The sequence below is a fragment of the Amphiprion ocellaris genome, chromosome 12 (genome assembly GCF_022539595.1).
Source record: "Amphiprion ocellaris isolate individual 3 ecotype Okinawa chromosome 12, ASM2253959v1, whole genome shotgun sequence".
Classification (NCBI taxonomy): Eukaryota; Metazoa; Chordata; class Actinopteri; family Pomacentridae; genus Amphiprion; species Amphiprion ocellaris.
Window position 1 is genome coordinate 36,066,597 of NC_072777.1, and position 26,557 is coordinate 36,093,153.

General features: G+C 40.4%; 1 protein-coding gene across 4 annotated transcripts; it reads left to right on the plus strand.

Annotated features, from left to right (window-relative positions):
* The first annotated feature begins 105 nt into the window (after nt 1-105).
* Nucleotides 106-25,085, plus strand: znf395b (zinc finger protein 395b). 4 transcript variants are annotated; one of them, XM_055015900.1, is made up of 10 exons: nt 109-371; nt 2,989-3,151; nt 5,121-5,248; nt 5,326-5,438; nt 6,203-6,402; nt 7,414-7,514; nt 9,572-9,866; nt 13,804-13,899; nt 17,787-17,893; nt 24,257-25,085. In XM_055015900.1, the coding sequence occupies exons 2-10, from the start codon at nt 3,035-3,037 to the stop codon at nt 24,366-24,368; spliced, it is 1,269 nt and encodes a 422-aa protein (XP_054871875.1). In that variant the 5' UTR covers nt 109-371; nt 2,989-3,034; the 3' UTR covers nt 24,369-25,085. The 4 variants fall into 4 exon arrangements, with proteins under 4 accessions (XP_054871873.1, XP_054871872.1, XP_054871875.1 ...); XM_055015898.1 differs by lacking the exon at nt 24,257-25,085 and having other exon boundaries at nt 106-371; nt 6,203-6,414; nt 9,575-9,866; nt 17,787-17,921; XM_055015897.1 differs by lacking the exon at nt 24,257-25,085 and having other exon boundaries at nt 108-371; nt 6,203-6,414; nt 17,787-17,921.
* Nucleotides 25,086-26,557: the final 1,472 nt, after the last annotated feature.

Consider the following 26,557-nt stretch of genomic DNA (forward strand, 5'->3'; position numbering starts at 1 on the left):
TGAGTGCTTCAGACAGACAGACAGACAGACAGACAGACAGACAGACAGACAGACAGACAGACAGACAGACAGACAGACAGACAGACAGAGTGGATGCTGCTGCTGATGCTCTGGTAACCCCTCACCTACATCATCCTTTTGTGCACGGCGCGCTGCGGGCTGATATCTGTGCGCTCTGCCCAGCTGTCACCCCCGGCATTGGTCGGCCGAGCAGACACACGTAGGCGCGTATCCGACCGACCAACCCCCTTTCTCCTCCGGCAGGCAGACCGACCAGGAGCCGGCGAGCGGCGGGACGGAGTGAGGGCGAAGCGACGGACCCGCGGCTGCAGCTCGGACCGGGACGGAGCTTCTGCTTTCCAGCCGACGGAGTGAGTAGAAAGACGCCGTTTACGCCTTCCGGAGCCGCGGTTTTTGCGCAGAAAACACGGCGGAGAATGTTGTTTTTCTGTGAGCGGTGTGAGCTGGGGGGAGGGACGGGGGAGTTTCACCGGATCTCAGTCTGCGTCGCCGGGTGGAGATCAGTGATGAAGCGGAGGGATGAGGAGCAGTTAGCATGATCAGAAACAATTCAGCTTTATATTTATTTATAATAACTGCTCATGGCTTTATTTCCAGCTTTAACCATCGTCTGCGTCAAACTGCAGCAGCGCACATCCAGGGACTCCAGAATTTTAGCGCCTTATAGTAAAATGCGCGTTTTTACGCATCTAAAATAGGAGCTAAACTGCATTTATTTGTTATGATACTTGTTTGTTGCTGTTGTTGGTTTTAACAGCCCCGTTGGACACAGACTGCGCCTTCATGTTTAAATCTTCTCTACGCTCTGCGTCTTGTGCGTAATTTGGCGTTTTCTTTGCGCCTTTACGCTACTTGGTGTTAAACTGGGGTTATTTTCAGCCGGATCCTCGTCCAGCTCAGTCCCTCCCGGACAAACTCGTGTCCGAACACGTTGTCAGAACGGGGGTGTGTACTGGAGGAAGCAGGCCGCAGCCAATCAGCAGCCTCGTCCCGCCCACACAGTGCCGCTTGTTTACTACTGGAGCCCGGCGCTGATTGGAGGAGAGGAGGGAAAATCAGGCTTTGCGCTGCGTTCAGGTGCGCTGGAATAAGTGGAGAACTGAGCTTTAGAGTCTAAAACACCGTCAGGAGGAGGTTTCCAAGGGGTAAACAGGTTCCACATGTAAATAATCCCCTTATTCACCAAAGTGAACTGAACACAGCAGTAGAGTACACAATATATGCAGTATTAAAGAGCATAAATACGATTTAAAGCGTAGCTGCGTTCAGGTACTGATTTATATGACTTGTTTGTCTTTCTAGATATATTTTAAATAAATTTAATGAACAGAAATATAAATTAAAACAGAGTAAATGATACAAGTATTATTATTAGTATTATTATTATTATTAGTATTACTTTTTCGTACCTAAAGTGATAATTTTTGGTGAGTTTAATACTTTTTAATTGAATAAAAAATAATGAAAAATGTTTATTTTGGAAAAAAATCTGAAACAGAAACGTGTTTTCTAAAGTTCTTATTTTTTATCTGTGTGATATTTTTATGATAAAATAGTTTATAAATAATCATGTTATTTGCACATTATTATAATCCTTATAGCTGCTATCATCTAAAACATGATTATTTGAGGAATAATTATCTGTGAACTCATTAATGGAACTGATTAATCAGTTAATGTTTTCTGATATATTGCACTTTATTTTTTTTAAATGATTTGTTTTCTGTGTATATGTGCATTATTCTTATTAATATTACTTTATAGCATTCAAGTGCAGTATTTGATTGACTATTTGATTTATTTTTAGAAACAGTAATGAAAATTGTGTCCTTCTAGTTGCTTATTTTTCCCGGTAAACTGTAAAACTTAGAAAAGATCATTTGAGAATTTAAAACAGCTCATTTTTTTGTTCAGTATGATTAATTTATTGACAGAATTTGAGAAGTAATTCTCTGGCTGTCGATTAATTGATTAATCAATTAATTGTTTGTGATCTGTGATGCATTTATTGACATTTGTTTTTTTTTCTTTAACATTTCTTCAATCCATTCTTTTCTGAAAAATGTCCTTCACACTATTCCAGAGCCCTTATAGTTGCTTATTTTGGTCTGTAAACAGTGGAAACACAAAAGATCCTCAAACAAATTTCTATTTTTTCTGAACATTATTAATCTATCAGAATCTGAGGAGGAACTTTCTGTCGATCAGTTGATCAATAATTGTTCCTGATCTGTTTGGTGATTTCTTTTTCTTTGCCTTTTTTCCCCTGTGGTTCTCGTTGACTTTGACGGCCTAAAGATGCCAGAATACCTGAGAAACACAACAAATCACGGCTCATCAACACTTCCCAGCCGTCCAAACATCCCGTCTGGATTATTCAACAGCATTGAACACAGCATTGCCCCATTTTACCTCTGTGGGTGACAGGCCACAGTGAATGTACCCTGTGGAATGTCAGATTATGTCTGTGGAACGCGTTCTCGGTCACGTACTTCACCAGAGAACAGAACTTCCGACATGTTTCGGTGCGGCTCTGTCTTCAGAAATCACTCCAATCCTGTGTTTCCTGTGAATTCCTGCAATAATTTTCAGATCTCCTGTGGAGCTGCTGCTCTACTCCGTCAGACCCCGAGATGCAAGATGGAACGACTGTTTGCCAACAAGCTGCCGTCTGTTCAGATCAACGTATTTATCCACCAGAGAAGCACAATATTTATTATCTGACTGGAGGGCTCATTAGAAACGAGTCCTCCTGAGGGGAAACAACAGCGAGCCTTCATCTCTGAGTGTTTTCAAGAAGGAGACTGTGCAGATTTTACACCAGAAGTCACTTATGGAGGAGTAGTTGAGAGTATTGAGGTGATATAATCTGACAGTTTAAAGGGGCACGCCACTGAATACTTAGACAGGTTTGAGGGATCCTGAGGGGACGTTGTAGTGAAATATTTTCCTGCTGTTTGTCTGCAGGGAGCGTAACGTTGTGCTGAGTCCCTTCACTGGTTGCAGCAGCACCATGGCAGCTATGGGACCCGAGGACAGAGCTGGAGTCGGTCCAGACGGGACGGCAGGCTGTCCACTGGAACAACAGGCCTCAACCACCAACAACCGGCCTGATGGGCAGCAGACTCTGGTGAGGGACGATGCTCCAATGCGACGACCGAACCTCTTACTTCTGGAGTTATTTACTAGATTCTCTCTATTATCTATCGGTTACCAGCACTCAAAGTGCTGATTTTAGCTTCTCTAATTCAGGTTTGCATGATATTATTGGTGTAATTTGATTTGAGAACATTCCAGTAAAGCAGGAGTCAAACTCATCTTAGTTCAGGTTCCACATTCAGCCCAGTTTCATCTCAAGTGACCAATAAAATCACAGCATAATAACCGATAAATAACCACAACTTCAAATGTTTGAGTGCAACAATGTTCATATTTAAGGAATTTTGTTTTTACAAAACATCATGAACAACCTGAAATTCATGAAGAACAATAAGTTCAATTTCATCAACATTCATCCTCAGTTCATCATTTCCACATTACGACTTCCAGATCACAGAGTGTTGACAAAGTAACACAACATTTAGTCACTTGGAACTGAACCATAGAGGATTTACTGTAGGATCAAAACGACACAGAAGAGACACAAAATGACAAAAGTGAGACAAACAACATGAAAAAAAACAGAGACAAAAAAATTGACAAAAAAGGTATAAAGTGACAAAAATTGACACAAAGGAGACAAAAAATGAAACAAAATGACAAAATAATAGACAAAAAAACACAAGCAAAAGAACAAGAAAAAACAAAACATGAGACAAACTACAAAAGTCAGACAAAAAAGCACAAAAAAACGAGACAAAATATTACAAAAATGAGACAAATGACATGAAAAAAACAGTGACAAAGAATTAGACAAAAAAGTTACAAAGCAACAAAAATTTACACAAACGACACTAAAAATGGAACAAAATGACAAAAAATAAACAAAAAACACAAGCAAAAGAATAAGGAAACAAAACAATAAAGAAATGAGACAAACTACAAAAGTCAGAAAAAAAGACAAAAAACGAGACAAAATATTACATAAATGAGACACAAAAACGACAAAAAAAGACAAAATATGAGACAAACGACACAAAACAAAACAAAAAAAGACAAAAAAGTTAGACAAAAAGTTACAAAGCGACAAAAAAATGGACAAATGACAAAAATGATGCACAAAAAAATGAATAAAGCAAAACAAAATGACAAAAATAAGAAAAAAAATACAAAAAATGAGACAAACAACCTGAAACATAAAAAAAATACAAAAAACTTGACAAAAAAGTTACAAAGCAACAAAAAAAATGGACAAATGACACTAGCGAGACAAAAAAAGACAACAAAACAACAAAAGCAAGACAATATATTACAAACATGAGACACAAAATGACAAAAAATGACAGACACAAAAAATGACAAAAGCGAGAAACAAAAACGAGACAAAAACCACAAGCGAGACAAAAAGGAAACACGAAACGACAAAAACGAGAAACAAAATGACAAAAATCAGACAATAAAAGACAAAAACCAGACAAAATATTACAAAAATGAGAGAAAAAAGTATTTTACTTTATGATCAAAACAACTTGTCATGGTCTAGAAATTATTTTAAATTTATAGTTTTACTAATGTCTTCTCTGTAATTTTTACACTTTGAGGGCCGGATTGGACCCTCTGGAGGACCACTTTTGGCCCACGGGCCTCATGTTGGACACCCCTGCATTAAAGTGAAAAAGGCCACACCCACAAAGTTCAAACCCTGACCAATAACAACACATAGACGGGATCGTTGTTCTTCTCCTACATCAGACGTCACATTCTGCCGGTCAGATCCTGGCAGCTTTCTGTACGGTTCTCTGGCAGATCACTCCGTCTGCAGGCAGGACGTCACAGACGGACAGGAAATGTTCTCTTAGCTGCTTTATTGGTGGCAGCGGCTCGACTGCAGCGTATCAAAGAGCTTAACCCAGATCAGGTCTGGAGGGAGTCGCTGGAGCTTCATGTTGTAGCACAGCGACACGCTAAGCTGAAGCTCATCATGTTCCCTCCCTCTGAAGGTGTTCGCTCAGAGCTGCCTCCACGCTGAGAAGACCAAGACGTCCGGCTGGACCAACCTGGCCGCTCCGCTGCAGAGCATGGGACCCACAATGCACCTGGGCAGCAGGTCTGGAGAGGCTCCGTACAGGTGAGGAGAGCTCCAGGTAGCAGCGTAGTGATGTCATCTAACCACATCTAATCAGTTCCTCTTGATTGGTCCTCCAGTTTCCGCAGCCCAGAGTCGGTGGAGATGGACGAGATCATGGCAGCGATGGTCCTCACCAGCCTGTCCTGCAGTCCGGTGGTCCAGAGTCCTCCACAGACAGATCCAGGACCAGGTCTGTCTCTGATCAGTCTCTGATGTTCATCATAACTGACAGCTTTACTGGTGGTAAACAGTGCAGTTAGGGATGCTCTGTGGGTCCATCAAAACACCCTCCAGTTGTCTCCATTTACGGGTGTAAAAAAAAATGTGAAAAATGTTTCTTAAGAACTTTCACATAAAAACCAACCAAAATCCAGCGAATTTCGCTGGATTTTGGTTGGTTTTTTTGTAAATGTTCTTAAAGAAAATATTAGAAGTTTTACTGATATATATGGAATCACTTTAGATATTTTTAGGATTTTTTTGGAAGATTTTTACTCATTTGTTGAAAATATTTAAAAGAATTTTCGAGCCAAATTTGGGGGATTTTTTTTTTTTGCTGAATTTTTGGATTTTTTTTCAGACAAAGAAACAATATTTTTTTTGGTGCCCATAAATGAGGACAACAGGAGGGTTAAATCATATCATCTGCTTTGTTATCGAATGTATTTTTATGTTAATAATTGCTAACCGTGATGAAAGGAAACATGCAGAAAATAGATTTCTTGCTATTTAGGTTTTTTTTGGCAAAGGGATAAACTACATATCTGAAAACAGGGAAGAGAGTAGATGCTGATCATTTAATTGTCGTTCTCTGGAGGACAAACAGCTCAAAACGGTCCCAAACGACCAGGTTGCTGCTGTCCTCCCAGAATATTTGGTATCTAAACTCTCAGGGATATATTTTACAGACTGTATATGATGGAGTCTCACCTCTGTGACTTTTTCCTCCTCCAGTCGCCTCTTCCTCCTCCACCGACATGGAGTGCGGCGGCGGCGAGCTCTCCGACAGCGGCAGCAGCGGCTACTGGAGCTGGGACCATGGCAACATAAGCCCCGCCCCCTCGCCGTCCGTCACCGAGATGGACAGCAGCCCCGACGAAGGCCTGCACATGGAGCTGGAGCAGGGGGAGGAGCTTACTGCCAAAAAGCCAAAGGTACATCCACAGGTACACACACAGGTACACACACAGGTACATCCACAGGTACACACACAGGTACATCCACAGGTACACACACAGGTACACACACAGGTACATCCACAGGTACACACACAGGTACACACACAGGTACATCCACAGGTACACACACAGGTACACACACAGGTACATCCACAGGTACACACACAGGTACATCCACAGGTACACACACAGGTACACACACAGGTACATCCACAGGTACACACACAGGTACACACACAGGTACATCCACAGGTACACACACAGGTACACACACAGGTACACACACAGGTACACACACAGGTACATCCACAGGTACACACACAGGTACACACACAGGTACACACACAGGTACACACAGGTACACACACAGGTACACACACAGGTACATCCACAGGTACACACACAGGTACACACACAGGTACATCCACAGGTACACACACAGGTACATCCACAGGTACACACAGGTACACACACAGGTACACACACAGGTACATCCACAGGTACACACAGGTACACACACAGGTACACACACAGGTACATCCACAGGTACACACAGGTACACACACAGGTACACACACAGGTACATCCACAGGTAGTAATAAAAAAAAAATGTCATTTTTCCCATAAGTTCAGTTGAAGTAGTTTTCTTATTTTACAATGTTTCCATCTGAAAGCCTTGTTGCATCTGAGAATGCATCCAATGGGGCATCACAATAAAATGAGGCCTGACGTGTTTATTCCACCGCAGGAAATATGAGATGTTACCTAGAATTAGTTAAACAGCCCACAGATATCGGTATCAGTTGATATCGAAGTTGGACAATATCGGCATGTCGGTTATCAGCTAAAAAAACGATATCAGACATCCCTGGTTGTTGCTCCGTGTGGTGGAAGCCTCCAGTGTCTGACTAAAGTAGAGAATCTGTGTTTCTTTGTGTTTTCTTTCCTGTCTCCTCTACCTGACCTGTTGTCTTGTTTTTCCTCCAGAGCTCGTTCAGAGGTGTGTACAGGTGTCTGTGGCCCAGTTGTGGCAAAGTTCTCACGTCTTCGGTGGGAATAAAGAGACACATCCGAGTGCTGCATCTGGGGTGAGCTGACGTCTCGCATGTTTGAATCTGCATGTATGATCACTTCTGTTCTTATTAGGGGCCAGAAACACTGGTGCGTTTTTTGTTTTTTTTTAATAAATCAGGCGCTGGTTTCTGGAAGGAGGACAATTTAGATTTCACACGTTTAAAAAGTGCATTTTAATGAACCCATTTTTGCACATTTTTACTCACTGTGGGCTCATTTTTCGCTGCAGAATAAAGTCCTTCAGCTCTATGGAAACAGAACAACCAGGGCTAGAAATAATGTGTAGTATAACAAAGATGCAATACTATAAATCAAAAAAACTATCAGAAATTGAATATCTGTGATTATTGCTTTGACAAAAATTTAAAAACATTTTTTCATTTTTCAACTTCCCAAAGTTGACTCTACATAATATGGATATTTTACTACTTAAATCTTTATGAGTTTCAATTATTGTGTCCTATTTGCTCTGTGGAAACACTGCCTGCAGTTCAACCCAGTTCAGCTTAAAAGTACCCAAACTTTTGTCACAAATCAGGTTTAGTTTGTTACAGAATCTGGTACAAACAGTCATTTTTTGGTGAATTTTTCAGTGACATGTAGAATAAAGGGATTTTAATGAAATGTCTCAATATCAAGGTTAGATTTAAGTTTTCCCCCAAAACTTTCAGTCTGAAAGTTTCAAATGTGACAATTCTTTGTGTTTTTGGCTCTGATAGTGTCATTTTACCAATTTAAAAAAAAAAGATAACGTGTCTTTACATCCTGGCAGCAGGTTTTTTGGCTCAGAGTACACTTTCCTTGTCTGCCCAGAATTGACAGAACATTCTCCCTCCCCTATTCATAATTTTCATACAGTCCATTACTTTGAGAATCGTTTTCCACAATAAAAGTCTGAAATTTGAAAATATTAAATGTTGAATCATGAGCAGGAAGAGCATTACCAAAATAAAATAAATTTTTTTATGTACAGCGTCTTTGAGTTTTTGGAAAAGCGCTTTATAAATAAAATTTATTATTATTATTAAATCTAAACCTGTAGCTATAAAGAATGAATCTAAACGGGCTTTTTTCTTTAACACTGATAGAAAACAAAGACACAAATGCAGCATTGAGGTTCAGTTTTATATATTAACTCTGTTAACTGCAGGATTCTCATGTAATATTTTTCACACAATGCAGTTTTAATAAAGCACTAAAAATAAAGAAAGTCCTTTAATAAGGTCTCTTTTAGTGAATTATTTCATTGGTGACTTCAGGTTTGTGTATATCCCTGTAAAACCCACTGCTGCAAAAATACAACATCAGTTTTATTTTTTATTTTGTTTTCTATTTTATATATATACAGACCTGATCAAAATCTTAAGACCAGTTGAAAAATAGCTAGAATTTACCTTTTGCACATTTGGACCTTAATGAGGTTTTAAGCAGAGCTACAATATGCAAAAGCAAGAAGAGGGAGTGAGACAAAAAGCACTTTGAAAAAGTAATTTATTGAAAACAACAAGTAAACTGAAATAGGCTGTTTTTATGTATATATATATATATATATATATATATATATATATATATATATATATATATATATATATATATATATATATACAAATTTTTTGCTCATTTTTTTTTCTATATTTGGGTTTATATATATATATATCTTTTTATTTTATTTTTTAAATTATTTTAGTATATTTTTTGCACATTTTTTCTACACACACACACACACACAAATACATATATATATATATATATATATATATATATATATATATATATATATAAAAATAAAATTTTTGGTTTGTTTTATTTAATTTTTTTGTTCATTTTATATCTATATTTGGGTCTTACAGGGATATTCTAATGTTTCAGGATTGCGTGTGCACGGATTGGTCTGAGCTGGAACCAGACAGTTTAGACCTTTAGAACATTTCTCAGCTGGAAAACAACATTAAAAAAACAGGAGGGAATAAAAATGTCAGGTAGTGGAGGAGCACTGACTCGGTTTCTGTCTGGGCTGCAGTGAGTGCTGCGTTCACTGACACTAAAACCCTCCCTCTGTCCCTGAACGCAGCAGCGGGTCGGACCAGTCCCAGAGGGAGGAGGACTTCTACTACACCAGGATCTCCTGTGAGACGGTGGACGCCGGCTCCGGCCCGGTTCCTCCCCAGCAGGCTCTGGGTCCGGCTCCGTCCCCTCATCTCAGCTGGGCCTCCTGTGGTTCTCCTCCAGGCTCCGAGCTCCAGGTCCCTCCGGCTCACCGGCCCAGGTCCAACTCCAGCTCCGGGCCGGGCCCCATCAGGCCCAGTCCGCTCAGCCAGTCGGCCCCCAGCAGCTTCTGGCAGATCCACTCAGAGCATCTGTACCAGGTGGGCGAGGCGGCGCTGCCCAGGTTAACCTGGCATGAAGGTGGTGGACACAAGGGCCTCTGAGGTGGAGGAAATACAAAACAACATTCATGTCTCGAAGGGTTTCATTAGTTGGATTATGTTCATTTTGTCGTTCCTTACTATAGAATAGCGTTACTTTTATACCGACAATTAAATAGGGAAATTATGGTTTTAAATAAGGAAAGTATGGTTTTACCTTGCTATGTAAAACCATACTTTCCTTGTTTAGTTGTCAGTAGAAAAGTAAAGCTATTCTATGGTTTGATTGCTGCTAAATCCTCTCGACTGATTTGAGTCTAATTTTTGGAATTTAGAGTCAGACTGATTTATAAAGACTGTTTTAAAACAGCAACACGAGGAGCCCAAAGTGCTACACAGTTGAAATACCACACAATAAAACACAGCGAAACTTAACAAATAAAAGACAAATGTAATTAAAAGAACACAATATAAATAATAAGAATGAAAACTAAAATATAAAGTATGGGTGTCGAGCTTCACTTGAATCAAACGCCAGAAAGAAGAGTTTGTCTTCAGCAGCGACTTTGATAAAAGTTCACACATTTTTATAATTAATCCTGAAACAGATCTTGAGCTACTGGAACTGATTAATACTGATGTCTGTGATCACTCTGGAGGTTACACTAATACCAAAATATATTTACTGTGTTTGGAAACACAGCACCACATTTAATGAGCATCACTACAATTCGTGCTTTTAAAAATAGTTTTCTATACAAATAGAACTTCCTTTGGCATAAAAAATCTAAATATATTTATGGAGATTTTGGAAAACAGATTTTGTGGCTTTCTTGCTGCGATGAGAAGATCTCAACTCTCAGATCTAACCACTAGCTTAGCTTAGCATAAAACCTGAATGATGTTGATCTTCTCATCGAACTTTCAGCAAGAAAGTGAATCAGGGTGTTTCCAAAAAGTCTTGATGGAATTTAGAGAAAATTATTAATAGAAATAGTTCTGTTTATTGTTTATAGTATTGATCATTATGTGGCTTATTTACACAAAATTACAAATATTATAATATCTTGGAATTTGTCCCACAGCCCATATGGTTCCTCCAGTCTCCAGCATGTTCTGTGTCTTTACTTTGACCAGAGGATAATTAGTGAGGTGTGGGTGTCTGGAGTTGTGCTCAGCCAGCTGTAAAACCTGAAATGACACTCGCCCACCTCGAATAATTAAATTAGTCCTCATTCACATGTTTTTTTATGCTTTGTAACTGTCTGTTTGCCGGCTGTTCAAGCCTGACAAGAAAATTACTCTGAGAATTCCTCTAACTTCGGGGAATTTTGGAGATCATGAGGAGCTTTGGCACATGTGGAGTTTTTAGTTATTTATTGCTTCAATAAATGCTTGTTTACTTCCCAGAACCGGAGTTCTCTGCAGGACGGTGGCGTTTTGGGGAAAGAAATTGACTGAGGGCAATGAAAGGAGACAGCACGGTCCTTGTTAGCATGAATTATTAAATGTTAGTCATAGATTTTAGTGTGTGACTACAGGAATCTACTCTCCAAACATCATGTTTTGCTCTTTCTCATGCAGGGCTGAAATGCAGTAAGTTTTGTTTTCTATGAAAGTAGGCCGTGCATGAAACCAGAAATGAAAGGTTCTCCCTTCCTGTGAAATACCACAGCTAGGACATTAGCTTCATTTTGCTGGAGTGTCATGTTACTGGGTGTTGTTTCAGAGGTCCTCCTCAGCCAGCGTCCCCAGCAGATCCCCCTCCACACAGCCAATGAGCTACAACTCTGTTTATGCATCACAAAGCAGCACATTTCACTGGTGACCTGGATTTACCCTGCGCCGCCGAGCCTGTAAATGGATGCTTTGTGACAGTGAGAGAGGAAGCTGTGGGTTTGCTCGCTCTCCCCGGCCGACTAGACTCTCAGCAGCCTGCAGAAGGCAGAAAATCGCTGCGTGGATTCTCACAGCGTTGTTGTGCAGCAATTAGGACTGGATGTACGCACATCCTGCATCCCGCTTTGGATTCATCCACCATATATGTGCACCTTAAATTTAAAGTCTGTGCAAAAATGTCGCTTGTAAACTGTGTACGGAAATCCTAGTGCAGGAGAGTCAAACTGATCTTAGTCCAGGTTCCACATTCAGTCCAGTCTGATCTCCAGTGGACTGGACCAGTAAAACCACAGCAGAATAACCTATAAATAACCACAACTCCTGATGGTTCCTTTGTTTTAGTGCAAAAATGTTCACATCCATCCATCATCTATACATCGCTTAATCCTCATCAGGGTCGCGGGGGGGTGGAGTCTATCCCAGCTGTCTCAGGTGAAGGCAGGGGACACCTGGACAGGTAACAGTCTGTCGCAGGGCTACACATACAGACAATCATGCTCGCACTAAAATGTTCACATTTCTGGGATTTTCTTTTTACAAACGTCATGAACAACCTGAAATTTCTGAAGAAAAATTAGTTCAATTTCATCAACATTCAGCCTCAGTTTATCATTTCCACATTACAACTTCCAGATCACAGAGTGTCTACAAAGGAACACAACATTTAGTCACCTGGAACTGAACCATAGAGGATTTACTAGAGGATCAAAATGACAAAAGTCAGACAAAAAAAAGTCAAAAACAACAAAAACAAGACAAAATATTAGAAAAATGAGACACAAAGTAACAAAAAAATGGACAAACGACACAAGCGAGACAAAAAAAAGACAAAAAAGAAAACAACAAATAAAGCAAAAAACAAAGACAATAAATAAGACAAAGAACACAAGCGAGACAAAAAGGAAACACAAAATGACAAAAATGAGAAACAAAACAATAAAAACATGAGACAAGTGACAAAAGTCAGACAGAAAAAAGACACAAAGCAACAAAAATAACAAAATATTACAGAAATGAAACAAAATGACAAAAATGAGAGAAAAAATGACAAAAAATGGGACAAATGACACAAAACAAAGAGACAAAAAATTAGAAGTTACAAAGCCACAAAAAAATGGACAATTGTCAAATAGGAGACAAAAAATGACAAAAGCGAGAAACAAAATGGCATAAAAAGACAAAAAAACCCTGCAAAATATAACAAAAATGAGACAAAAGTATTTTACTTTCTGATCCAAACAACTTGTCATGGTCGAGAAATTATTCTAAATTTATAGTTTTACTAATTTACAATCAGCAGTTACTATCTTCTCTGGGATTTTTACACTTTGAGGACCGGATTGGACCCTCTGGAGGACCGCTTTTGGCCCGCGGGCCTCATGTTGGACCCCTCTGGTTTAGTGGGTTGAATTGTGAGTCTTTTGTCCTGGTGATGTTTCTGGATGGCTGCTGGTCTCAGTGTTAAACCCACACAGACAGGGTTTTCCTGATGGTAGAGTTAATGCATCATATTTAGTTGTGCAGATATTTTCTGTCCTCTCCGTCTCCGTCTGTCCACTCTGTGGGATGGGATGTTAGGAATGCAGCAGCTTTGTTCAGTTTAGGGAGTAGAAACAGGGCAGAGGGAGTGGGAGCAGCTTCACAGGAAAACATTTAAAGTGTGGGCTTTTAGTTGTTTTCTTGCAGCATTGGAATAACAAGGCTCAGACTGATATGTTTCTGGAACAATCTGGCAGTTTAGCCGCTACGAGGAGAACAAAATCTTGCTGCAAATATAGGAATCTGAGAGTCTCGTGAACACAGTGAAGTCTTTCGCAGCTAAAGAGCCAAATATTAGACTAACATTTACTAGCTGGTCAGAAATATGACTTCACATTAGCACTAATGTAACTTATTGTATGTTTGTGATTCTCCAACTCTTTCTTGCAGCCCTCATGTGCCCAAACAAACCTATGAATTTCATTTATTTCTTATATGAAAAGAGATTGCTTCCTTGCAGATGTGATGAATAATATCTCCTCTTTCCTGCCTTCTCCAGGCCTGTAGTCCTGTCCAGGTATCTGTGGCCCCCAGAAGCCCCGGCAGCCAGGGCTGGACCCCCTCCACCTCCGTCTCTGGACACAGTAACCCTCCGGTGGGTCCTCCTTCTGTCTTAACGTGTGTCTGTATGTCCTGAATTAAGGGCCATTTATACTTGAAATGAAGTGGTTTGGACAAACATGCAGTGAAAACCTGGTGGTCAGAAACATCATTTAAACATGTGAAGAGAAACACATATTCAGCCTGTCCAGGACCAGACACTTCTGATGGAGTATACCCCCCATAAAGACTCACAATCCATGAAAGAATCAATCAGACTTCATTGCTATAGCACTTTTCATGCAAATATAGTGTAACAGCATGCTTTTGTTGTCTAAAGTGCACCTTAGAAAGCAGCATATGATGCTATTATAAATGAGTGACAGTAAAACAGGCACTAGGAACTGCAGGAAACACTATCAGAAATATCTCTCATGAAGTTCATAGATCAGAATAAGTCCAACATTTCAGAATAGCGAGGTAGGACAGTAATAGAAAGGTGAAGTTGTCTCTACTGCATGTAGTACATGTGCTCTGACCATGTTTTAGTCTGCTGTCGTTCTAATTGTGTGCTCTGTTCTAAGTGTGTGGTTTGTCGCTCTAAATGTGTGCTTTGTTGTTCTAAGTGTGTGGTTTGTTGTACTAAATGTGTGCTTTGTTGTTCTAAGTGTGTGGTTTGTCGTTCTAAATGTGTGCTTTGTTCTAAGTGTGTGGTTTGTCGCTCTAAATGTGTGGTTTGTTGTTCTAAATGTGTAGTTTGTTCTAAATGTGTGCTTTGTTGTTCTAAATGTGTGGTTTGTTCTAAGTGTGTGGTTTGTCGTTCTAAATGTGTGGTTTGTCGTTCTAAATGTGTGGTTTGTTGTTCTAAATGTGTGGTTTGTCGTTCTAAATGTGTGGTTTGTCGTTCTAAGTGTGTGGTTTGTCGTTCTAAGTGTGTGGTTTGTCGTTCCAAGTGTGTGGTTTGTCGTTCCAAGTGTGTGGTTTGTCGTTCCAAGTGTGTGGTTTGTCGTTCCAAGTGTGTGGTTTGTCGTTCCAAGTGTGTGGTTTGTCGTTCCAAGTGTGTGGTTTGTCGTTCCAAGTGTGTGGTTTGTCGTTCTAAGTGTGTGGTTTGTCGTTCTAAGTGTGTGGTTTGTCGTTCTAAGTGTGTGGTTTGTCGTTCTAAGTGTGTGGTTTGTCGTTCTAAGTGTGTGGTTTGTCGCTCTAAATGTGTGGTTTGTCGTTCTAAGTGTGTGGTTTGTCGTTCTAAGTGTGTGGTTTGTCGTTCTAAGTGTGTGGTTTGTCGTTCTAAGTGTGTGGTTTGTCGTTCTAAGTGTGTGGTTTGTCGTTCTAAGTGTGTGGTTTGTCGTTCTAAGTGTGTGGTTTGTCGTTCTAAGTGTGTGGTTTGTCGTTCTAAGTGTGTGGTTTGTCGTTCTAAGTGTGTGGTTTGTCGTTCTAAGTGTGTGCTTTGTTGTTCTAAGTGTGTGGTTTGTCGTTCTAAATGTGTGCTTTGTTGTTCTAAGTGTGTGGTTTGTTGTACTAAATGTGTGCTTTGTTGTTCTAAGTGTGTGGTTTGTCGTTCTAAATGTGTGCTTTGTTCTAAGTGTGTGGTTTGTCGCTCTAAATGTGTGGTTTGTTGTTCTAAATGTGTAGTTTGTTCTAAATGTGTGCTTTGTTGTTCTAAATGTGTGGTTTGTTCTAAGTGTGTGGTTTGTCGTTCTAAATGTGTGGTTTGTCGTTCTAAATGTGTGGTTTGTTGTTCTAAATGTGTGGTTTGTCGTTCTAAATGTGTGGTTTGTCGTTCTAAGTGTGTGGTTTGTCGTTCTAAGTGTGTGGTTTGTCGTTCCAAGTGTGTGGTTTGTCGTTCCAAGTGTGTGGTTTGTCGTTCCAAGTGTGTGGTTTGTCGTTCCAAGTGTGTGGTTTGTCGTTCCAAGTGTGTGGTTTGTCGTTCCAAGTGTGTGGTTTGTCGTTCCAAGTGTGTGGTTTGTCGTTCTAAGTGTGTGGTTTGTCGTTCTAAGTGTGTGGTTTGTCGCTCTAAATGTGTGGTTTGTCGTTCTAAGTGTGTGGTTTGTCGTTCTAAGTGTGTGGTTTGTCGTTCTAAATGTGTGGTTTGTCGTTCTAAGTGTGTGGTTTGTCGTTCTAAGTGTGTGGTTTGTCGTTCTAAGTGTGTGGTTTGTCGTTCTAAGTGTGTGGTTTGTCGTTCTAAGTGTGTGGTTTGTCGTTCTAAGTGTGTGGTTTGTCGTTCTAAGTGTGTGGTTTGTCGTTCTAAGTGTGTGGTTTGTCGTTCTAAGTGTGTGGTTTGTCGTTCTAAGTGTGTGGTTTGTCGTTCTAAGTGTGTGCTTTGTTGTTCTAAGTGTGTGGTTTGTCGTTCTAAATGTGTGGTTTGTCGTTCTAAATGTGTGGTTTGTCGTTCTAAGTGTGTGGTTTGTCGTTCTAAGTGTGTGGTTTGTCGTTCTAAATGTGTGGTTTGTCGTTCTAAATGTGTGGTTTGTTGTTCTAAATGTGTGGTTTGTTCTAAGTGTGTGGTTTGTCGTTCTAAATGTGTGGTTTGTCGTTCTAAATGTGTGGTTTGTCGTTCTAAGTGTGTGGTTTGTCGTTCTAAGTGTGTGGTTTGTCGTTCCAAGTGTGTGGTTTGTCGTTCCAAGTGTGTGGTTTGTCGTTCCAAGTGTGTGGTTTGTCGTTCCAAGTGTGTGGTTTGTCGTTCCAAGTGTGTGGTTTGTCGTTCCAAGTGTGTGGTTTGTCGTTCCAAGTGTGTGGTTTGTCGTTCCAAGTGTGTGGTTTGTCGTTCTAAGTGTGTGGTTTGTCGTTCTAAGTGTGTGGTTTGTCGTTCTAAGTGTGTGGTTTGTCGTTCTAAGTGTGTGGTTTGTCGTTCTAAGTGTGTGGTTTGTCGTTCTAAGTGTGTGGTTTGTCGTTCTAAGTGTGTGGTTTGTCGTTCTAAGTGTGTGCTTTGTCGTTCTAAGTGTGTGCTTTGTTGTTCTAAGTGTGTGGTTTGTCGTTCTAAATGTGTGGTTTGTCGTTCTAAATGTGTGGTTTGTCGTTCTAAGTGTGTGGTTTGTCGTTCTAAGTGTGTGGTTTGTCGTTCTAAGTGTGTGGTTTGTTGTACTAAATGTGTGCTTTGTTGTTCTAAATGTGTGGTTTGTCGTTCTAAATGTGTGGTTTGTCGTTCTAAATGTGTGGTTTGTCGTTCTAAGTGTGTGGTTTGTCGTTCTAAGTGTGTGGTTTGTCGTTCTAAGTGTGTGGTTTGTCGTTCTAAGTGTGTGGTTTGTTGTACTAAATGTGTGCTTTGTTGTTCTAAATGTGTGGTTTGTCGTTCTAAATGTGTGGTTTGTCGTTCTAAATGTGTGGTTTGTCGTTCTAAGTGTGTGGTTTGTCGTTCTAAGTGTGTGGTTTGTCGTTCTAAGTGTTTGGTTTGTCGTTCTAAGTGTGTGGTTTGTCGTTCTAAGTGTGTGGTTTGTCGTTCTAAGTGTGTGGTTTGTCGTTCTAAGTGTTTGGTTTGTCGTTCTAAGTGTGTGGTTTGTCGTTCTAAGTGTGTGGTTTGTCGTTCTAAGTGTGTGCTTTGTCGTTCTAAGTGTGTGGTTTGTCGTTCTAAATGTGTGGTTTGTCGTTCTAAGTGTGTGGTTTGTCGTTCTAAGTGTTTGGTTTGTCGTTCTAAGTGTGTGGTTTGTCGTTCTAAGTGTGTGGTTTGTCGTTCTAAGTGTGTGGTTTGTCGTTCTAAGTGTGTGGTTTGTCGTTCTAAGTGTGTGGTTTGTCGTTCTAAGTGTGTGGTTTGTCGTTCTAAGTGTGTGGTTTGTCGTTCTAAGTGTGTGGTTTGTTGTACTAAATGTGTGCTTTGTTGTTCTAAATGTGTGGTTTGTCGTTCTAAATGTGTGGTTTGTCGTTCTAAATGTGTGGTTTGTCGTTCTAAGTGTGTGGTTTGTCGTTCTAAGTGTGTGGTTTGTCGTTCTAAGTGTGTGGTTTGTCGTTCAGATGGTGAAGCCTCGCTGCCGGTCCGTCAGCGTTGGGGAACAGTGGTTGCAGCACAACAGGCTGCAGCCGATGAGCGCGTCGCCGTCACGCAACCACTGCTCCTTCAGGTGAGACACACCTGCTGCTGGCATTTACACATGATGAAGTTACATCCATTATCTATACACCGCTTATTCCTCACTAGGGTCGCGGGGGGTGCTGGAGCCTATCCCAGCTGACTCGGGCGAAGGCAGGGGACACCCTGGACAGGTCGCCAGTCTGTCGCAGGGCTACATACAGAGACAAACAATCACTCTCACATTCACACCTACGGGCAATTTAGAATGATCAATTAACCTCAGCATATTTTTGGACTGTGGGAGGAAGCCGGAGTACCCGGAGAGAACCCACGCATGCACAGGGAGAACATGCAAACTCCATGCAGAAAGATCCCGGGAAAGCCGGGACGCGAACCAGGGATCTTCTCGCTGCAAGGCGAAAGTGCTAACCACTACGCCACTGTGCAGCCCTCTCTGGAGGTTACACTAATACCAAAATATATTTACTGTGTTTGGAAACACAGCACCACATTTAATGAGCATCACTACAATTCGTGCTTTTAAAAATAGTTTTCTATACAAATAGAACTTCCTTTGGCATAAAAAATCTAAATATATTTATGGAGATTTTGGAAAACAGATTTTGTGGCTTTCTTGCTGCGATGAGAAGATCTCAACTCTCAGATCTAACCACTAGCTTAGCTTAGCATAAAACCTGAATGATGTTGATCTTCTCATCGAACTTTCAGCAAGAAAGTGAATCAGGGTGTTTCCAAAAAGTCTTGATGGAATTTAGAGAAAATTATTAATAGAAATAGTTCTGTTTATTGTTTATAGTATTGATCATTATGTGGCTTATTTACACAAAATTACAAATATTATAATATCTTGGAATTTGTCCCACAGCCCATATGGTTCCTCCAGTCTCCAGCATGTTCTGTGTCTTTACTTTGACCAGAGGATAATTAGTGAGGTGTGGGTGTCTGGAGTTGTGCTCAGCCAGCTGTAAAACCTGAAATGACACTCGCCCACCTCGAATAATTAAATTAGTCCTCATTCACATGTTTTTTTATGCTTTGTAACTGTCTGTTTGCCGGCTGTTCAAGCCTGACAAGAAAATTACTCTGAGAATTCCTCTAACTTCGGGGAATTTTGGAGATCATGAGGAGCTTTGGCACATGTGGAGTTTTTAGTTATTTATTGCTTCAATAAATGCTTGTTTACTTCCCAGAACCGGAGTTCTCTGCAGGACGGTGGCGTTTTGGGGAAAGAAATTGACTGAGGGCAATGAAAGGAGACAGCACGGTCCTTGTTAGCATGAATTATTAAATGTTAGTCATAGATTTTAGTGTGTGACTACAGGAATCTACTCTCCAAACATCATGTTTTGCTCTTTCTCATGCAGGGCTGAAATGCAGTAAGTTTTGTTTTCTATGAAAGTAGGCCGTGCATGAAACCAGAAATGAAAGGTTCTCCCTTCCTGTGAAATACCACAGCTAGGACATTAGCTTCATTTTGCTGGAGTGTCATGTTACTGGGTGTTGTTTCAGAGGTCCTCCTCAGCCAGCGTCCCCAGCAGATCCCCCTCCACACAGCCAATGAGCTACAACTCTGTTTATGCATCACAAAGCAGCACATTTCACTGGTGACCTGGATTTACCCTGCGCCGCCGAGCCTGTAAATGGATGCTTTGTGACAGTGAGAGAGGAAGCTGTGGGTTTGCTCGCTCTCCCCGGCCGACTAGACTCTCAGCAGCCTGCAGAAGGCAGAAAATCGCTGCGTGGATTCTCACAGCGTTGTTGTGCAGCAATTAGGACTGGATGTACGCACATCCTGCATCCCGCTTTGGATTCATCCACCATATATGTGCACCTTAAATTTAAAGTCTGTGCAAAAATGTCGCTTGTAAACTGTGTACGGAAATCCTAGTGCAGGAGAGTCAAACTGATCTTAGTCCAGGTTCCACATTCAGTCCAGTCTGATCTCCAGTGGACCGGACCAGTAAAACCACAGCAGAATGACCTATAAATAACCACAACTCCTAATGGTTCCTTTGTTTTAGTGCAAAAATGTTCACATCCATCCATCATCTATACATCGCTTAATCCTCATCAGGGTCGCGGGGGGGTGGAGTCTATCCCAGCTGTCTCAGGTGAAGGCAGGGGACACCTGGACAGGTAACAGTCTGTCGCAGGGCTACACATACAGACAATCATGCTCGCACTAAAATGTTCACATTTCTGGGATTTTCTTTTTACAAACGTCATGAACAACCTGAAATTTCTGAAGAAAAATTAGTTCAATTTCATCAACATTCAGCCTCAGTTTATCATTTCCACATTACAACTTCCAGATCACAGAGTGTCTACAAAGGAACACAACATTTAGTCACCTGGAACTGAACCATAGAGGATTTACTAGAGGATCAAAATGACAAAAGTCAGACAAAAAAAAGTCAAAAACAACAAAAACAAGACAAAATATTAGAAAAATGAGACACAAAGTAACAAAAAAATGGACAAACGACACAAGCGAGACAAAAAAAAGACAAAAAAGAAAACAACGAATAAAGCAAAAAACAAAGACAATAAATAAGACAAAGAACACAAGCGAGACAAAAAGGAAACACAAAATGACAAAAATGAGAAACAAAACAATAAAAACATGAGACAAGTGACAAAAGTCAGACAGAAAAAAGACACAAAGCAACAAAAATAACAAAATATTACAGAAATGAAACAAAATGACAAAAATGAGAGAGAAAATGACAAAAAATGGGACAAATGACACAAAACAAAGAGACAAAAAATTAGAAGTTACAAAGCCACAAAAAAATGGACAATTGTCAAATAGGAGACAAAAAATGACAAAAGCGAGAAACAAAATGGCATAAAAAGACAAAAAAACCCTGCAAAATATAACAAAAATGAGACAAAAGTATTTTACTTTCTGATCCAAACAACTTGTCATGGTCGAGAAATTATTCTAAATTTATAGTTTTACTAATTTACAATCAGCAGTTACTATCTTCTCTGGGATTTTTACACTTTGAGGACCGGATTGGACCCTCTGGAGGACCGCTTTTGGCCCGCGGGCCTCATGTTGGACCCTTCTGGTTTAGTGGGTTGAATTGTGAGTCTTTTGTCCTGGTGATGTTTCTGGATGGCTGCTGGTCTCAGTGTTAAACCCACACAGACAGGGTTTTCCTGATGGTAGAGTTAATGCATCATATTTAGTTGTGCAGATATTTTCTGTCCTCTCCGTCTCCGTCTGTCCACTCTGTGGGATGGGATGTTAGGAATGCAGCAGCTTTGTTCAGTTTAGGGAGTAGAAACAGGGCAGAGGGAGTGGGAGCAGCTTCACAGGAAAACATTTAAAGTGTGGGCTTTTAGTTGTTTTCTTGCAGCATTGGAATAACAAGGCTCAGACTGATATGTTTCTGGAACAATCTGGCAGTTTAGCCGCTACGAGGAGAACAAAATCTTGCTGCAAATATAGGAATCTGAGAGTCTCGTGAACACAGTGAAGTCTTTCGCAGCTAAAGAGCCAAATATTAGACTAACATTTACTAGCTGGTCAGAAATATGACTTCACATTAGCACTAATGTAACTTATTGTATGTTTGTGATTCTCCAACTCTTTCTTGCAGCCCTCATGTGCCCAAACAAACCTATGAATTTCATTTATTTCTTATATGAAAAGAGATTGCTTCCTTGCAGATGTGATGAATAATATCTCCTCTTTCCTGCCTTCTCCAGGCCTGTAGTCCTGTCCAGGTATCTGTGGCCCCCAGAAGCCCCGGCAGCCAGGGCTGGACCCCCTCCACCTCCGTCTCTGGACACAGTAACCCTCCGGTGGGTCCTCCTTCTGTCTTAACGTGTGTCTGTATGTCCTGAATTAAGGGCCATTTATACTTGAAATGAAGTGGTTTGGACAAACATGCAGTGAAAACCTGGTGGTCAGAAACATCATTTAAACATGTGAAGAGAAACACATATTCAGCCTGTCCAGGACCAGACACTTCTGATGGAGTATACCCCCCATAAAGACTCACAATCCATGAAAGAATCAATCAGACTTCATTGCTATAGCACTTTTCATGCAAATATAGTGTAACAGCATGCTTTTGTTGTCTAAAGTGCACCTTAGAAAGCAGCATATGATGCTATTATAAATGAGTGACAGTAAAACAGGCACTAGGAACTGCAGGAAACACTATCAGAAATATCTCTCATGAAGTTCATAGATCAGAATAAGTCCAACATTTCAGAATAGCGAGGTAGGACAGTAATAGAAAGGTGAAGTTGTCTCTACTGCATGTAGTACATGTGCTCTGACCATGTTTTAGTCTGCTGTCGTTCTAATTGTGTGCTCTGTTCTAAGTGTGTGGTTTGTCGCTCTAAATGTGTGCTTTGTTGTTCTAAGTGTGTGGTTTGTTGTACTAAATGTGTGCTTTGTTGTTCTAAGTGTGTGGTTTGTCGTTCTAAATGTGTGCTTTGTTCTAAGTGTGTGGTTTGTCGCTCTAAATGTGTGGTTTGTTGTTCTAAATGTGTAGTTTGTTCTAAATGTGTGCTTTGTTGTTCTAAATGTGTGGTTTGTTCTAAGTGTGTGGTTTGTCGTTCTAAATGTGTGGTTTGTCGTTCTAAATGTGTGGTTTGTTGTTCTAAATGTGTGGTTTGTCGTTCTAAATGTGTGGTTTGTTGTTCTAAATGTGTGGTTTGTTCTAAGTGTGTGGTTTGTCGTTCTAAATGTGTGGTTTGTCGTTCTAAGTGTGTGGTTTGTCGTTCCAAGTGTGTGGTTTGTCGTTCCAAGTGTGTGGTTTGTCGTTCTAAGTGTGTGGTTTGTCGTTCTAAGTGTGTGGTTTGTCGTTCTAAGTGTGTGGTTTGTCGTTCTAAGTGTGTGGTTTGTCGTTCTAAATGTGTGGTTTGTCGTTCTAAGTGTGTGGTTTGTCGTTCCAAGTGTGTGGTTTGTCGTTCCAAGTGTGTGGTTTGTCGTTCCAAGTGTGTGGTTTGTCGTTCCAAGTGTGTGGTTTGTCGTTCTAAGTGTGTGGTTTGTCATTCTAAGTGTGTGGTTTGTCGTTCTAAGTGTGTGGTTTGTCGTTCTAAGTGTGTGGTTTGTCGTTCTAAGTGTGTGGTTTGTCGTTCTAAGTGTGTGGTTTGTCGTTCTAAGTGTGTGGTTTGTCGTTCTAAGTGTGTGGTTTGTCGTTCTAAGTGTGTGGTTTGTCGTTCAGATGGTGAAGCCTCGCTGCCGGTCCGTCAGCGTTGGGGAACAGTGGTTGCAGCACAACAGGCTGCAGCCGATGAGCGCGTCGCCGTCACGCAACCACTGCTCCTTCAGGTGAGACACACCTGCTGCTGGCATTTACACATGATGAAGTGTTAGCTTAGCATGTTTAAACTGAAGGAATAACTGAGGCTAAGGGGACGTCCCAAACCTCACTGGATCTGAGGCAGTCAGAATTATGCAGGTTTTAGATCATAACTGAACAGATTGTTTCCTGGCCTCTGTGTTAAAGCGCCCTCCTTTATTAATCTATTAACAAACATTTCAACTAAATCTTGATTGATCTGGCCCTCGCACACAATAGAACTTCAATGATTAATTGAATAATTGATTATCTTCATCCTTTTTTGTCGTCAGGTAATATACAAAGTCAGCTGTTAGTCAGAGTGTGAAATCAGGTTTTCCATTAGAGCTGCAATGATAAATCTAGTCCTAGTAAAAAGGTTTAAAATTTCTGATTCCATCTCCTTAAATGTGAATATTTCCTGGTTTCTTTCCTCCTTTTTGACATTAGACTTTAAATTCTGGGGTTGTGGACATGAAGAGATCTTCGAGGACAATATCATGGGCTTTGGAAAATTTTATTTCAAGAACAAAAAGACTAAATTCTGTTATTCAAGTTGCTTAAAAGTTACTATTTTCATGTTTCTGTACTCTTGTATGGTAATAAATTGAATATCTTTGGGTTGTGGAGAAAATGAGACATTTAAGGACATCATGGTGGACTTTGGGAAACATTTACCTGCATTATATCTCAGGAAAAAAAGTCCTGCTTGGTGAATGTAAATATTAGCTGGTTTCTTTCCTCATCTGTGACGGTAAACTGGATATTTTTGGATTATGGATGTCATCTGGAGCTTTGGGAAACACTTTTTCACCATGTTATGACTTTTTAAACACCAAATAAGTAATTGATTAATTGAGAAAATAATCTACAGATGAATTGACAGTGAAAACGGTGACATTTCTTGTTGGATTCCTGATTCTGTCCTCTATCTTCCTCCTCTTGGTGCTCATCTTCTGACCCACCTTGCTGATATCAGACTTCATTTCCATGAGATTCACTGAGTCATCTCTGCGTTTTTACAAAGCCTGACCACATTAAGCGCCTCACTTCTCATCCTTTGTTATTTGCATCTTTTTGTGCAGGAAGGGTCGCGGCGAGGCCAAGAAGTGCCGTAAGGTTTACGGCGTGGAGCGTAAGGATCAGTGGTGCACCGCCTGCCGCTGGAAAAAAGCCTGCCAGCGTTTCCCCGACTAGAACATCTGCAGACAGAGAGCGAGACAGATGAGTGGAAACAGAGACTTCTATCAAACAGAGAATATAAATCCACTTCTTTTACATGTCTTTTGTTTTTTTTTTTAAACTTTCAGCCTTTTTTGTTTCTTTCCTAAAGGAATGCAAATGGACTTTTCTGTATCTTTGTAAGTTGATCCTGACATCTGAAGTCTGCAATGGTGCTCGCTGTTGACTGACTTTGACCATGTGATGTGCTCAGCCTCCAGTACTCTCCTCCTCCTATCCAAAGCTCATATTACTGCCCCTGTAGCTCCACTGTATTAGACCGCTACTTGGCTGTTTTCTTTGTTCCCCTCTTCTTCTCCAGTGGTTACACAGTGATTATGATGTACATTATATTGTGTGCTTTGAGTTACGTACGAGTATTTTATACCTTTTTTTATCGTCTCGTTGGGCCCTGGTATCGGGCAGACTGTTTTATTTTTTATTTTCATGTTCTTTGGCACTTTGTTGGAAGATAAACTCACAAGAATAAGCTACATTTGGTCCGACTCAACCAAGTTCCTTCCGTGAAATGGATTTCCTTCCTGCCCATGTGTCGGCACACGACCAGTGTTAATGGTTTTTATCCGTGAAGTCATGGCGATGGGACTAGCGTTAGGGGGAATGAGTTTGTAATAGCAATAAAAAAGAGGAAATATATTGTCAAACACATTAAAAAAAGCACTGAGAATTTGAGAGGCTTTCTGTTGTTCTTTTCTCTTGTGCATGACAGTCCACGAGAGAAATAGCAAACTATTTTATTGTACTTTTCTCTATACACACCTGGAATGAGGGCCCAAAACAATGGCAGGATGGTAGAAATGTGCTCTGAAAATTACACCATATTCACAAATTCCATTTTCTGTGTTGAGTTTGACAGAAACACACACATGCATGTGCACATTTACACACTCTGCAGACACTCGTATGCAGAAAAGATCACATCTGAATAAACACCAGGAAACACCAAAACACTATTAGGATGCTAAATAATGGCTGTGACCTGTGAGAGGAGCAAAGAAAAAGAAATGAGCATTTATTTTTGTCTTCACCCGAGCAGACAATATCATTTTTCCGTGTGATAATGAGCAGACTCCTCTCTCCGACACAGCGACTGACCCGGCAGCTTTCAGCTTCACTAAACCGATTGGGGCCGAGCGACGTCTCAGGACAAGCTGGGATTAGTTTCCTTTTCCTCCTGAGATCTGCCATAGAAACACTTTAAATTATTGCTGTCTCAGTTCCATAAATGTGGGTTCGTTAGGGACCGAAGGAAAATGATTTGACTACTTTTCACTGAACGTTTAGAGTAAATATCACCTCAGCTTGGAATTTTACCATTTAAGATTTTGGCATGGGCCATAAATAATCCAAACCTTCAATCGAAGAGCTCATCCAGATGCATGAATAAATGCTTCTGGACTTGTTTTTCTCAAATTTAAGCAGCTTACATTCAGTATTTCTGCTATTAATTCATAATTCCACTTCCACTTTGTACATTCATGGTTCTAATGAACAGAAATATTCAAGGAAAAAAGAAAAAATAGTTCTAATTACTGTTTTAATTTGACACATTAGGATGCTTTAAATCCAAGTAGACTGTTTAAATACTATTCCTTATTTTAGTCATTAATAGAGAAATTAATTGTCCCTGTTAAGTGAAATTTTTTGGAGATGCTGGTTCAGTCCCTTCTCCTCGTCCTAATAATTTTCATACAGTTCCTCAGATGTTGTCAATATGATGTGAATTTTATTTATAAATATTAATATCATGAATCCCTAATGTGCCTCTCAGGGTTTTACAATCCAGAAATAAAGCACAGACACCCTCTATCTTTAGACTTTTGATTTGGGAAAGGAAGAAGTCCTCAAAAATGGAGGGAAAAGGATGAATTATCAGCTGTCATACAGAAAATATTAATACTATGAGAAGTCAGAGGACTAGGCGGTGTTTTTTTAGGAATATGTCTGATTTGTCTTTCTGCCAAACGAGTGTCAATGTGAAGAATTACATCAAATGTTCCTGAAGACATGAGAAAACTGACCCAGGAGCAGCATATCTGCTCTTCAGACACTAGAGGACAGTATCGTTCCACTGAGAGGAGCCTGAAAGGAGGAAAACACTCAACAAAAACTCAAGATTTGCATTAAAACCTCGACTCAATGTC

Bases quoted from the DNA above. Each gene is read 5' to 3' on its own strand.
- znf395b (XM_055015900.1), top strand. From the start codon at position 3,035: ATGGCAGCTATGGGACCCGAGGACAGAGCTGGAGTCGGTCCAGACGGG. The intron at 5,249-5,325 runs GTGAGGAGAGCT...TTGGTCCTCCAG, and splicing joins TCTGGAGAGGCTCCGTACAG to TTTCCGCAGCCCAGAGTCGG. The intron at 17,894-24,256 runs GTGAGACACACC...CTTTTTGTGCAG, and splicing joins CGCAACCACTGCTCCTTCAG to GAAGGGTCGCGGCGAGGCCA.